A 13500-nucleotide genomic window follows, 5' to 3' on the forward strand; every position below is an offset into this window, starting at 1 on the left:
CAGGACGATACCGTAAATGTATTTTCTCTTCCTTATGGTTTTCTTAATAACACTACCTTTTTTCTAGCTGAGTTTATTGTAAGATTGCAGTATATAATACATACAGCGAACAAAATATGTGTTAATCAACCGCTTATGTTATCGGTAAGGCTTCCGGTTAACAGTGGGCTCTTAGTAAGGTTTTGCGGGGAGTCAAAAGTTATATGTAGATTTATTTTTTATTATTTTTTATTATATTATTTTATTTTAAAGATTTTATTTATTTACTCATGAGACACACACACACACACACACACACACACACACACACACACAGAGACAGAGACATAGGCAGAGGGAGAAGCAGGCTCTATGCAGGGAGCCCGATGTGGGACTCGATTCCAGGACCCCGGGATCATGACCTGAGCCAAAGGCAGATGCTCAACCACTGAGCAACCCAGGCGGTCCTCCTCAAGTGCTCTGAGTGCGCTTAGGGTCCTTTCTTCCAGCCCTCAAGCCCTGCCTAGAGACCTCTTCTGCCCCTTCCTGCCTTGCCCTTGCTGCTCAGAACAAACAGTTCTTGGCTGGCAGCGGTCCCCCAGGCCTCACCTTTAAGGACCGCTCCCCACCCCAGTTTTGTAGCTTCTCCTCCCTGGGGTGAGGATGAGACCCTGGGATAGCATTTGACTGGGCCCCGGCTACCGACTTCCTTGGCCTCAGGGCCTACTTTTCCCTGCTCACTAAAGGCAAAATGGGTTCAGTCCCTTTGAGATTTTAATCCAGGCTGTTGTAGGAAGGCAGCCCTCCTGCTCCAACACAGGAAGCTAATGGAATGTGAGCCTTTGCTTGCCGCAGCTGTCTGAGCTACTGCTCCCCATTCTGCTTGTTCAGAGATGTTTGCTAGGGACCCCAACTTTCTCGGGGCTCTGGGGTGTGAGGGTGCTGGTGGTTGAGGCTGTGGTGGCCTGTGGTTTTCTGCCTCAGTGGGGTCTGTGGTCTTGCAACCAAAGCAGACAAAGCACATCCATTGGTACTCAGATAACCTTCCCTCGGTGGGGGGGGGGGTGGGGGTGGTCAGGGGGTGGCCACAGGGCCTTGCGTCCTGGGAGACCAAATGCAGAGAGCCCGCTGACCTGATCTGCCTGCCGCTGCCCAGCCAGCCCCTGCCCCAATGCTGCCTGCTGCTGGGTGACTTAGGCCAGTTGGGTGAGGTCGGTCCTGAGTGGCTTGTGACCAGTGGCAGGAACTAAGACACCGAAGTTTGGGGTGACTTTGTTTTACACTGAAGTGATTCAGGGTGTCATAACTTCTTCCTCACTTGCTTGCTCACTCATTCACTCCCTTGAGCAGGAGAGAGGTGCAAGGCCACACACGTGCCTGCCCATGAGCTTCTCCAGGGTTAGCGTTCGTTTTCTCTTGCTGCAGTAACAACGAATGCAAACTTAATGGCTGAAAACACCACCATCTTATTCTCTGACAGTTTGGAGGTCAAAAGTCTGAACTGAGTCTTAATGGGACTAAGATGGTATTCGCAGGGTGGTTCCTTTTGGAGGCTCCAGGAGAGGCTGTTCCTCGTCTCTTCCAGTTTCTGATGGCTGCTGGCATTCTTGTGACCTCAGGACCCCAATCTCTCTCCTTCCATTGCCCTGTTGCATTGTCCTCTTCTGGGCTCATATCTCCCTGTGCCTCCCTTTTATTTATTTAAGATATTATCTATTTATTTGAGAGATGGCGAGAGAGGGAGAAGCAGGCTCCCTGCTGAGCAGGGAGCCTGATGTGAGACTCCATCCCAAGACCTTGAGATCATGACCTGAGCTGAAGGCAGACACTCAACTGACTGAACCACCCAGGTGCCCTCTGCCTCCCTTCTATAAGGACACCTGTGCCCGTCTGGATAATCCAGGATAATCTCCACAACTTGAGACCCTTAAATACATATGTGAAGCCTCTTGCTGTAAAAGGTAACATTCTCAGGTTCCAGGGATTAGGACATTGACATTTGGCAGGGGGCATTATTCAGCCTGCCATAGGGACCATTTGCGGTGTCACTGCAGACCATTCTGAGAGATCTCCTTCCCAGGTGCCCATTGGCCACTGGCTTCCACCATGTGGCCACGCTCAGCATCTGTCTCCCCGCAGCCTAGGAGCTTTTGTGTGCAGAGCCTGGGGTTATGGCACCTCTGGCCCTAGAGCCCAGCCTGAGACCATAGTAGCCAGAGCTCAAGGATATTTGGAATGTGCTGGCATGCCCCCACAGGTTGCCCCAGTGACCAGATCCCATCCTGCACCCAACAGTAGGTTAGGCCTTTCAGAGAGGTGCACAGCTCATTGCAGACATTCATTCAACAAACCCAGTGCTGTGCATGGTCACTTGATCCCCACCATCATCCTATGAGGGTTGGGTCCTGGTGGGAGCCCCATGTTGCAGATGAGCAGGGTAAGGCCAGTGAGGCTAAGTCCTGCCTCGAGCAGAGGTGTGAGGGCAGCTCGGCCAATAGAGCAGAAGACCTTGGTTTTACAAATGAGAACTCTGAGGCACAAGGAGGTCAACTGAGGAGACTGGAGTCAACTGGAGGCTGCCATGGGTGGGAACATGACCTGGTGCAGAGCAGTGCACTGATGCTGCAGGTGCATCAGTCAGAGAGCCTCTGGCCTGCGTGCTGCGGACCCTGCCTTAGTGTGGGTCACTGTCACTGTATCCTCCCTACAGCCAAGGCCATGCCATACAGGCCCTGCTTCTCTCTCGGTGGCTGTTTCTACGCTCTGGCCTGTGTGCTGGCGCCCTGGCCTCCACTCCGCCTTGCCGTGAGCCATGCAGGAGCCTCAGACCCCGGCACTCTCCCCAGGACTCAGCCTGGCTTTCAGGACTATCATAACCCAGTCTGGCAATGTTTCTATGCTGGTCCCTTCTTCCCTCTTCCTCTCCCCTGCACCCCATCCTCCAGCCTTACCTAAGTGGTTTCTTTTTCCTAGGGTGTCCCATCTTCCTCCTAACCTTCCATTTATACCTCTTGAAATCCCAGCCCCCCACTTTGAGATCCTACTTTGATGCCTCTTCCACGAGCCTTTCATGCCCTGTCTGAAGGAATCAGTGCCCTTTTGGAGCAGATCTCTCGGCTTGGTACTGGGGGCACTGTGTCTCCTCCACCAGGCTGACCTCCTGGGTGGAGCTCTGCCTGATGCATCTGCCCCTTGACCAGGCACAGGGCAGGTGTGGGGGCAGGTTGGAAGGGAAACACCCACTGAGCCGAACTCCCAAGGGCTGATGAGCAGGTCACTGTCTTTGTTTGAGGGAGGGATGGAGGGCCTGGCGGAGTGGGACTCTGACATGACACAGGCCCCCGGCTCGGTCTGGAATGCATCCCTTTCCTCTCTGAGCCCCTTGACGTCATCTGCAGTGAAAATAGCACAGCTCATTTCTGAGGCTGAGCAGGAGCTTGAGCTAGGATTGAATGTCCGCTTCCCTGTCTGAGAAATGGGTACCATTTCAGCAGGTTTCCAGCTTGGGCCTTGAGGGGCACGTGGTGCTAGAAGCATAGCCAGCCTGTTCAGGAAGCAGGAAAAGGGGCTGTCCCAGTGACAAACCCAACAGATTGAAAAAGGCAAGGGGTGTCCCCTTCCCCAGCCATTCAACCTACAGGCCAGAGAGGGCAGAGTCACACGGCACAGCGGAGTCAAGGGGGCTTCAATTACCTGATCAAGTCTCGTTTTGTCAGGTGGTTTCCCTTGTGGGGAGTGGGCAGTGCCTATGAGCTGCAGCTCCGAGTGTTACCCCCACCCACCCAGGTAGGACAGGAAGCAGCTCCTGTGGGTGGCGCTCAGCTGCACCTGCCCCTCTTTCCAGCACATTCTCTGCAGGTTGTGGTTCGGGACTGGGAGCTCCAGGGTAGGGTGACAGCTGCCCTGGTCTCTCAGGATGCAGGACTTTCAGTGCACAGACCAGGGGGACTAGCTGCTTGCGAGCTGGAGCCCATCCCCTGCCCAGGGGCTGCCGCCTCCAGGAGTGTGGCTTCTCGTTCCTGCCATCAGCCCAGCAGGTCCCAGGCTGCAGGGTCCCAGGAACCCCCCTTGTGGAGGGTTCCCCTTTCAGGTCTGCCTGCTTACTGACATTCCCTGTGGAGGGACCCACGGCCCAGTGAGGACCGGCTGTGGGCAGGGGCCTGGGACCACACAGAGAGCCAGCCTCAAAGCTAGCTTTTCCCTCAAAGGCACTGCTGGGGGTTCATCAGCACCCCGGGCCCAGAGAGAAACCCTGTGCCCCAAGTGTGCCCGGCCCTGCCCTCCAGACCCCCCAGTCCGCAAGCAGTCGGTGACGTGGTTGGGTTTATGTGTTCGAGAGATCACTGCAGCTGGGTGGGGACTGGATCGGACACGGACACGGACACGGTCGGGGGAGGGGAGTGGAGAAGAAAGACAGGATTGCCCAGCCCTGGTGCCAGGCCGCCTGGCGTTGCTGGAGTGACTCACTGCGCCCGGCCCCCGGCCCTGCTGCTGGAGCGGGAGCGTGAACCCGAGCGTGAACCGGTGGCCCAGCTCTCCTCCCCACGCACTCTCTCCCCGCCCCACCACCCTTTCCTCAGCACTTAGTACACGCAGGAGGCCAAAATACAGCCCCTGGAGCACAGAGATAGACTCCTTGAGCTTGCTGGTGATACGGGAGCTCGGAGCTAGAGGACAGTGGGGTGGGCTGTGGGATGAGGGGGACGCATACATCGACAAATCCAAAACCATGCAGGGACGCCTGGGTGGCTCAGTGGTTGAGTATCTGCCTTCGGCTCAGGTCGTGATCCCAGGTCCCGGGATCGAGTCCCACATCGGGCTCCCTGCATGGAGCCTGCTTCTCCCTCTGCCTGTGTCTCTGCCTCTCTCTGTGTGTCTTTCATGAATAAATACATAAAATCTTTAAAAACAAAACCATGCAGGCAATCAGGTGGTCACCAAAGCCTGGGGCTCTCCCGTTCAGCCCCTCCCCGGCATCTGGCCTGGCCTGGTCCTCGGCCACAGACCCTTTTCTCAGCATCTGCCCCTAGGTCTCACCCCTCCGCCCCACCTGGGCTACCCTCTGCCCTCAGTAGGAGCCCCAGCCTGGCATCCCAGCCTGGCAGAGCTGGTCCTGCCAGCTTTCCCCGCCCCCGGCTCCACACCCGGGCCTTCCAGCTGTTCCTCGGTGCTCTCCTGCCTTCCCTCCATCTGGAGTGCGTCCTGGCTGCTCTCCCCCTGCGCCCCCTGCGGGTCTGGCCTAGCCTTCAAGCCTTGCTCTGGTTCCATCTTGAAGAGACACCACCGTTCTTCCTGTTGCTATAAGCCAGTCTGCAATGTGCCTTCCTCCGGGGAGCACTGACTGCTGAGTGCCTGGCCTCGTTCATCGTTTGTGTCATGTCTGTCTGTCTGTCTGTGCCTCCCTTGCGACAGCCGTGATGATCTGACCCTCCTTGTCAGCTCAGGGCCAGCCCAGAATGGGTGTCAGCAAAGATCTGCATGTTGGCATTGTCTGTGTCCCCTGAATTATGAGATGCAGCTGATCGGCCCATCCTTGACTTTGTGGCTGGCAAAGGGGAGGGGGCCCTGTGGCTTGGAGTGGGCTGTAGCGGGAGGTCGAGGAGGGGAGATGGGGGGGCTTTGGTTGCTGGGCCATGGGTGTGGGGCATCACTGGCTGCTTCGGCTGGCACTGGATGGAGCCCCTCTGCTGGGCCTGTGCTGCATCATGGACACCCACTGTGGCGTGTGGGGAATCACAGCTCAGAGGAGGGACCCCCAGCAGGCCTTCCTGTGGGCTCCCTTTAACCCCCACAACTGGCTGCTCACCAAGAGGAGTTGAGTCTCCCTCTTAAGGAGCTCAAGGACCTGCTTGCTCTCCATTTACACATGAGTCTGTCATTTCGAGTCCCGTGGCCTGCCTTCTGGTTCTTCTGCTCCAGTCTTATACTTTGCTAGTGCATTCTCCATGTGGCAGCCAACTGGGTCTCATGTCGCTCACCTGCTCAGCACCCTTCTCACTTCTCCATCACCCAGAAGGGAGCCCGGTCTCTTGCTGGTGTTCCAGGATCCCTACTGGGCTCTGATGAGCCTCACCTATGACCTCTTTCCCACCCCCCCCCACCCCCGCCACCCTGGGTTAGCCCAGCTCCTCGCCCTGAGCTCCATGCCTGTGGTCGAGATTGTCTTTTGGGGTCCCCAGCTGGTACCCCCTTCTCAGATAGGAAACTCTGGAGGTGTGTGCCTGGTTGGGGTACCCTTCCCTTGTGGGACCCTCTCTTGGGTTGGAGCACTCCTGGTGTCAAAACCACAGTGCTCTGAAAGGAGGAGGAGGAGGCCTGCAGAAGGGCACACAGCCCGTGTGTAATGAGGCCAGGCCAGGCCCCAGCCCGGGGCTCCTTCCCTGCTCCCCACCCTAGGTTGTCCCACCCTGGTGCCAGGCAGAACCCTCCAGGGCTGTACTGTCCAGCTTGATGGGGGCCCAGGACTGGCAGGATCGGGGGCACTAGCTTCAGCCAGCCCTTCTGCCCAGGGCACTGCACTGGCTTTTCTGTTTAACATTTTATTAAAGCATAACTTCCCCGTGGAACAGTGCATAAATCACAGGCACACAGCCCAGTGACCGCACCCTGACAGCCACCACCCAGATCAAGAAGTGGTGTTAGCAGATCCTGGAAGGCCCCTCGGGGCCCTTGCAGTCACTGCCCCAAACATAACCACTCTCTTGTCTCTCTTTTTTTTTTTTTTCCCTGTCTCTTGTTTACCATAGATAGGTTAGGCCTGCTTTTCAATTTTATGTAAACGGGATTGCTGTATGGCTTCTCTTGCTGATGGTTACGCTTGGGAACTCCACCTGTGGCGTTGTATGGATCAATAATTTGCTCATTTTCATTGCTGGATACTATTCCATCGCAACACCGTATTTATCCTCTTTTGTTGATGGACATTGGGGTTTTTCCTGATTTTCAGCTGTACAGACACTACAGCGATAAACGTTCTTGTATGTGTTTTCTGGTGAATACGTGCATGTGTTTCTATGCAGTATATACTTAGGAGTAGAATTGCTGAATGATGCATTTGTTCAGATTTAATAGGTATGTCAAATGTTTTCACAAAGTTCTACCCCTGGTGTAGAGGAACTGTAGGAGTGTGTGTGTGTGTGTGTGTGTGTGTGTGTGTGTGTGTGTGGTTTTCACTGTAGCCATTCTGGTGGGGGCTATAGTGGTATCTCATCAGGGTTTTATTTTATTATTTCATTTTTTTAAGTAGGCTCCATGCCCGTGTGGGGCGTGAACTCAGGACCCTGAGATTAAGGGTCATGTGCTCTACCTGCTGAGCCAGCCAGGTGCCCTTCTCCCTGTGGTTTTAATTTGCATTTCTTTGACGAATAGTGAATTCAAGGGCTTTTTTTCTTCTTCATTGGCCATTTGGACATGCTCTTTTTCTTATGTTTTCTTTAAAAAAACTTTATCATTTTCCCTTTTGGTTAGATTTGCAATCTATGTTGAATTGTTTTTTGTGTATAGGGGTCAAGACAAATGTTTACGTATGGATAAACCAGTCAACCCAGCACCATTCAAGGAAAAAACCGTCTTTTCCCCAGTGCACTGTGGCATCATGTTGTCCACTTGGTGGCCTTTTTTCTGGACTTTCTCTCCTGTTCTATTCTGTTTCATTGGTCTGTTTGTCTCCCCTGTGCTAGTACCACACTGTTTAAATTATTAGAGCTTTTAGATGGGTCTCGTTAACTGCCAGTGTGACCCACCCGGGTCCTGGACGGCTGTCCGCCTCCTTCCTCACCTGCAGTCTGCCCCCCAGGGCTCTGTGTATGGCAGAGGCCGTGCCTACACCACTGGGAACATCATCGCTTTCTTTAAATCAACTTTCTTTTTCCTTAATATTTCTTAAAGGAAACCGTGCATCTACTAAACAGAAAGTCAGCATTACTCTCCACAAGGCAGCTGATAGAATCTTAAAAATAAAGTAAAAACAGCCCAAAAGTCCATTCTCTGCAAGGTGCTGATGTGCTGGACATAAGGCCTCCTTCTCCTTTGTCAGGTGGGTGGGCAGGGGCCGTGAGGAATAGAAGACCCTCTAGACTGAACCGAGGTCCCCTTTGGGAAAGTCCTCGAGAAAGAACTGGATGGGTAGAGGCTTTCTTACTGACACATTGGAGTACCCCCCGAAGGGATCACGCTGTTGTTCCGGGGCCCTGCTTTGGGAAACCCCGGTGTGATACGGAGTCTAGAAGCTTGGGATCCAGCCAAGAGGCTGCAGAATTAGGACTCGTACCTCTAAGCTCTCATCTATAAAATGAGACTAAACGTCTCTCTCCTGTTCCTCCCTGGCTGTGGTGGCTGCAGCATCCAGGGAAGGCTCAGTGGTGTCAGCCCCCTCCCGCAGTTGGGTCAGTGTGACCTGCTGCAAGATGAGCCCTTACCCCATCCTGTGCACAGCTGGGCAGTCCACACCACCTCCCGCAGGCCCAGGGAACAGCAGACTAGGCCACGGCCTCCTGGAAGTGGGTACACAGCATTTCCAAGGTGAGGACAGAGAGTCTTATAGGGCAGGCCTGGGGCAGATGCCACTTTCTTTCCCTGTCACCTGAGAAGCTACAACCAGGTGGCTGACAGCCAGAGTGGTTAACAGCTCACTTGAGGACACACAGCGTTAAGTGCTGTGGTCAGGGCTCAAGCTCTCGCCTGACTCACCTGCCAGATAACTGGTTGCTCTGAGCTTCCTGGTGAGCACTCTCAGGCCCTTGTTCTGAGCCAGGTCAGCAATCCCCTGCTCAGTCTGCAGGCCCCACTGTGCCAGGCTGGGTCTGAATTACCTTGCACTTTCCTGCCTCTGAGACTTTACTGGAGCTGTTCCCTCTGTCTGGAATGGCCTTTCTCTCGAGAACAGCCGGCTTCTGGGACCAGGCCTTTATGGAGGCCTCCTTGCATCCCTCTTGCTGGAGTCTCAGAAATGACATATTCTATGCTGCCTTGTGTCTTTTGGCCACACCAGACCATGGAGTTCCTTGGGGACGGGAACCCAGAATTGTCGTTACCCTCCTGGCAGGGGTGTGGAAACATGACAGGTGGACCCCCGACAGCAGTCCTGACCTCCCTCAGAAGCGCAGTGTGTTCAAATATACACTTTTTTTTTTTTTTTTTTTTAGGATTTTTAAATTTATTTATTCATGAGAGACACAGAGAGGCAGAGACACAGGCAGAGGGAGAAGCAGGCTCCATGCAAGGAGCCCGATTTGGGACTCAAACTCGGGAATCCAGGATATGTCCTGAGCCAAAGGCAGGTGCTCAACCGCTGAGCCACCCAGGCATCCCTGTTCAAGTATACAGAACGCGGTTCCATGTGGCAGTGTCTCCTTTGATCCTCCCAGAGACCCTGGCATGTTAGCTCTTTCTTTCCAGACAAGGACCATGTAGACCAGAGAGGTGATATGGTCTCTCCAGGGTCACACAGCTTAGGAGGACATCGGGAACTAAAGCCAACACATCAAGAGCTGGAGAAGGGATGGCTGCTATGGAGAAAGCCTGGGCAGGAGCTGTGATGCCCCCTGGGACAGCAGGGGTATGGGCACCCACTGGCACCCAGCCAGCAGGAGTGGTGGCGGGGAGGCCTGGAGGCCTGGTCCGGCAGGAATGGGCAGGCCTTGCCTTCAGGGGCCCTGAGAGCTGGTGTGGCTCTGGGCTCTGACACAAAAAAGCTGATCCCTTTGGTGGTCCCTGCCACTCTTTGAGTCTGTCTCCCATCCAGGAAGGGACTCCAACCTCACCTGCGTTGGCTCTTTCAACACAGATTTACTTCTGCCCCAGTGTTGGACCCTGGGGCCACAGAAAGGAGCTGGAGGGGGCTGGCCAGGTCCTACGTGGGTGGGGCACGATGTAATGGGTATCTTCACAGGGTTCCAGGACTGGAGGGGGCAGGGGCAGGTGGGAGGGAGTCCTTGGGCTGAGCTTGGAAGGGTGACCAGGAGTTCTCCGGGAATGCATGCACTTGTGGAAGGAACAGTGTGTGCGGAGGCCCTGAGTAAACAGCTGTAGGGAACTGCCAGGGGCTCTTAGCACCAGACCTTGGCAGGGAGAATGATAGGGGTGGGGTGAGCTCGCCAGGGGCCCAGGGAGGAGGCGGGCTGAAAGGCTAGGAAGCTCAGACTTTCCTGTCAATACCCGTTCACTTGCAGTGCACCCTGAAGACGTTCAGAAACAGGAAGCGCCAAGCACGGTGCTCCAAGCTCAGGCCCAGAGAGAAGAGCCCCCGGGTTTGGAAGCTGGGCTCCTGACTCCTGGTTTAACCACAGCCTTAAGTGGTGATGCCTGCAGCTACTGGGAGAGGGCAAAGCTCAGAGGCTCTTGGCTCTGTGACCCCAGTGGGTGGAGTGGGAGGTGACCCTGGGGCCCTGGGAAGTGAGAGGGCAGTGCAGAGGTGCAGTGTGTGCAAAGGTCCGGGCTGGAAGAGCCTGGCCTCAGTAGGCCAGGGGCAGCCTTGCTGGCAGGGGTGCAGCTGGAGAGGTGGCCAAGCTGGGGCAGACCTTCAGCCAGCCCTAGGTCCAGCCATGCTTTCCTGTCTCTGTCCCCACGTCCCTTCTGTCGTCCTGAGAGCAGAGCCTCTGGAGCGTTCACGGGGTGTGGCTGGGAGGGCTGCGAGAGAGAACCCTTCTTCTCCCCTGGTCTGGGTGTACAACCTCGGCCAGCGTGCTGCCCCTCCCTGGGCCCCCTGCGCTCTGGACAGGGAATTGCTAGAGCTGATTTCTGGGATCCTGCATTCAGCTTCTTTGATATAATTCCTACAGCTTTAATTGCTTCCTGAGCAGGCCCTCCCGGAAACTGTGATGCTAATGAATCTCCCTGGGGGGCTGTGTGCCAGAAGCCCGGGGCTGGCTTTCCAGGCTCTCCTCTTCTCTTTCGATCAGGCCTCCAAAGACTGGAAGGATCGGGGAGAGGGGCAGGGTTCTGGGCCTTCCTGACAGAGGGAGATGGCCAGAGGGGTTAAGCGGTTGGGCTGAGGTCACACAGCAGCAGAGCAGGCCCAATGTGGAGGTGGGGCAGAAGGTGAAATGACTGTGTGTCCTGGGCAGGCAGAGACCGTGAGTCCTCCCTGCTCTTCCTGCTGCCCATGTGGATTCCACACTCATCACCTTCCTCACCTCCTTCCCTCCCTGCTTCTCACTTCCTGTTGAATCCCTCATCTTTTCCTTCCCATGAATCTGGACCAGTCAGGGTGTGTGGCATTAGCCACAGGGTCACCGGGCCAAGGTGGAGGCACCAAAGGATGTGTGTTCAATCCTAGACTCTGCCACGGGACGTGGACAAGCCTCCCTTCACTGAGCTTCAGTTTTCTCTTCCAAAAAATGGAAACAATGAAAGACTTACCCAGGGCCTTTTGCAAATCCTGCACACAAACTTCTTGCCGGCTGCTTTGCACACGGCAGGCGCCGGAGGGATGGAGCTTCTCTCTTGGTAATGAGAGGTGGCCTGTCTCCTCTTCTCCTTCCGCTCCCTCTGGCCTGCTAAGCAGTCTTCTCAACCTTTGGTTCATTATAACGGCGCCTTCCAGTTATTAAAGCAACAGCGTTCCCATTGTGGAGCTGAGAAAATGGGGACTCAAGGAAATGGGTGAGTCACTTGTTCAGGGCCACACAGCAGGTGAGAGGTGCATTTGGGACTGGCACCCACATCAGTCTTGCTCTCGGACTTGTGTTCGCCCCAGAAGCTGGCCTACCTTGCTTTGGGGTCCCTCAGGTGGGCTGAGAAGTCTGGGCCTGTGGCCTGGTGGGCAGGCCCCAGGGTGAGCTGACCCAGCGGGTGTGGAACTCTGCCAGCACCCAGATGGGGTCTCAGATACAGCGGCCGTGGGTCCAGATGCATGGCCATCTGAGCATGAGTCAGGGCGTCTCCTGTGTCAGGCCCTGCCAGCTGCTGCTCCCCACCCATCCCTTCCTCCCAAGGCCTTCCAGGCCCTCTAGGTCCAGGTCCAGCCTGGCCCAGCCTGAGTCCCTGTGTTTGGTTAGCCAGGGCTACAAGCACAAGGGGGGCGCTGCAGAGGGGGGCCGCTCCTTCCGTGTTGGGCTCTGTCGGGCTGCATGCTCTCTAGGGACGAACCAAGTGGACCCTGCTCTCTGGGGCTTCTGATCTGATGGGTGCTTTACAGCCCCGCTTCCTGGGACAGGAATCCAAGGGAGGCGTGGAGGGAGAGGAGGAGTTCACTTTGGCACTGGGACCCTCACAGGGGTGGGCGGGTCAGGGGCCCAGAAAAGAGGTCCAGGCTGAATAGGGGGAGATGGCGTCATCGGGGAGATGGGGTCATCTGGGCAGGGAAGGCGAGCAGAAGGGAGGGAGAGAGGGGTCAGGGATGGGAGATGAGAGTGTTCAGGAGTGAAACTCCGTGAGGTCTGGGAAGCCCTCAGGGAGAGTCTGTTGCCCTGAGAGATGGGGAGGCCACCGAGTGAGGGATGGGGGGGCGGGGCTCGGGGGAGGTTAGGTCACTAGGATTAAGGAGCCGTGAGGAAATGTTTATTCCGGAAACAGTGAAGCAGGCGGTGCTTGGGGGTGAGGCTTGGAATGAATGTGAACGATGGCCAAAGGGGGGCGCCCTCCACACGGGGCTGAAATGTGCTTTCCGATTAAGTGGGGAGAGTGTGGAGGAAAGAAGCTTGGACGCGCGTGGCACCAGCCAGGGAGCTGCTGAGTGGGCTGCGAGTCTGACCTCGTGCTAGGGGGTCTAGGGAAGGCTGGTGATGAAGGATGGGGTGGGCGGGTGCAGCCAGGCAGCCCTGAGCGCCTTGTGGTTGAGCCCTTGGCCTCTTGGCCTGCGGGCTGGCATCGCCTCCGAGCATCAGAAATGAGAGAGTTCGGGGTGCAAAGTCAGGTCAGTTGGTTCCCGTCCTTGCCGTGCATGGAGCAGCTGCGCCTCTGAGCCTCAATTCCTGGCCTGGGGCAGGGTGAGGGTGGCCACTTCACAGGGCTGCCGGGCAGGGGCACCCATGGGTCACCTGGCTCAGTAGGCCGCAGTTAAGTGATGATCTTCTCACCTTCCTGTGCCCCCAGGTGCCCCAGGAGCCACCTGCGTCCCCGCCTAGCTCTCCCCTGCGGGGGCAGCCGCCACCATGTTCTCGTGTGTGAAGGCCTACGAAGACCAGAACTACTCCGCCCTGAAGCGGGCCTGTCTGCGCCGGAAGGTGCTCTTCGAGGATCCCAACTTCCCGGCCACCGATGACTCGCTGTACTATCAGGGCACCCCGGGGCCCACTGTCAGGTGGAAGCGGCCCAAGGTCAGTGTCGGGTCACAAGGGGAGCTGAGGCGAGCAGGTCCAGACCCACTCAGTTTGCAGGGGACAGGGCGGTGGCTGGTCATCCTGAGGCCCTGGGCGGCTGCTCGGGGGTGGGGGGGTCCCCCTGGATAGGGAGCCAGAGAAGGGGCCCTCATCCTGTGGCCACCCCTGCCCGGCCAGGATCTTGCCCTCTGCCTGGGCCTCAACTTCCTCATGGGGAAAATGGGGCCCTCTGCCCTGCCACCCTTCTCCCTGAGTGGTTTTG

The 13500-nt window shown here is 56.3% G+C and overlaps 1 protein-coding gene across 2 annotated transcripts in view; it reads left to right on the top strand.

Annotated features, from left to right (window-relative positions):
• The window catches only part of CAPN5 (calpain 5), a 49968-nt gene that overhangs the window by 2313 nt on the left and 34155 nt on the right, over positions 1 to 13500 (top strand). The window contains exon 2 of one of the 2 annotated variants that reach the window (XM_055320723.1): positions 13012 to 13235. In XM_055320723.1, coding sequence (XP_055176698.1) covers positions 13071 to 13235 — 165 coding nt within the window. In that variant the 5' untranslated portion in view covers positions 13012 to 13070. Of the gene's footprint in view, positions 1 to 13011; positions 13236 to 13500 lie in introns of those variants that run through there. The other variant, XM_055320724.1, reaches the window with a different exon arrangement.

The sequence above is a fragment of the Nyctereutes procyonoides genome, unplaced genomic scaffold (assembly GCF_905146905.1).
Source record: "Nyctereutes procyonoides isolate TBG_1078 unplaced genomic scaffold, NYPRO_anot_genome, whole genome shotgun sequence".
Lineage (NCBI taxonomy): Eukaryota > Metazoa > Chordata > Mammalia > Carnivora > Canidae > Nyctereutes > Nyctereutes procyonoides.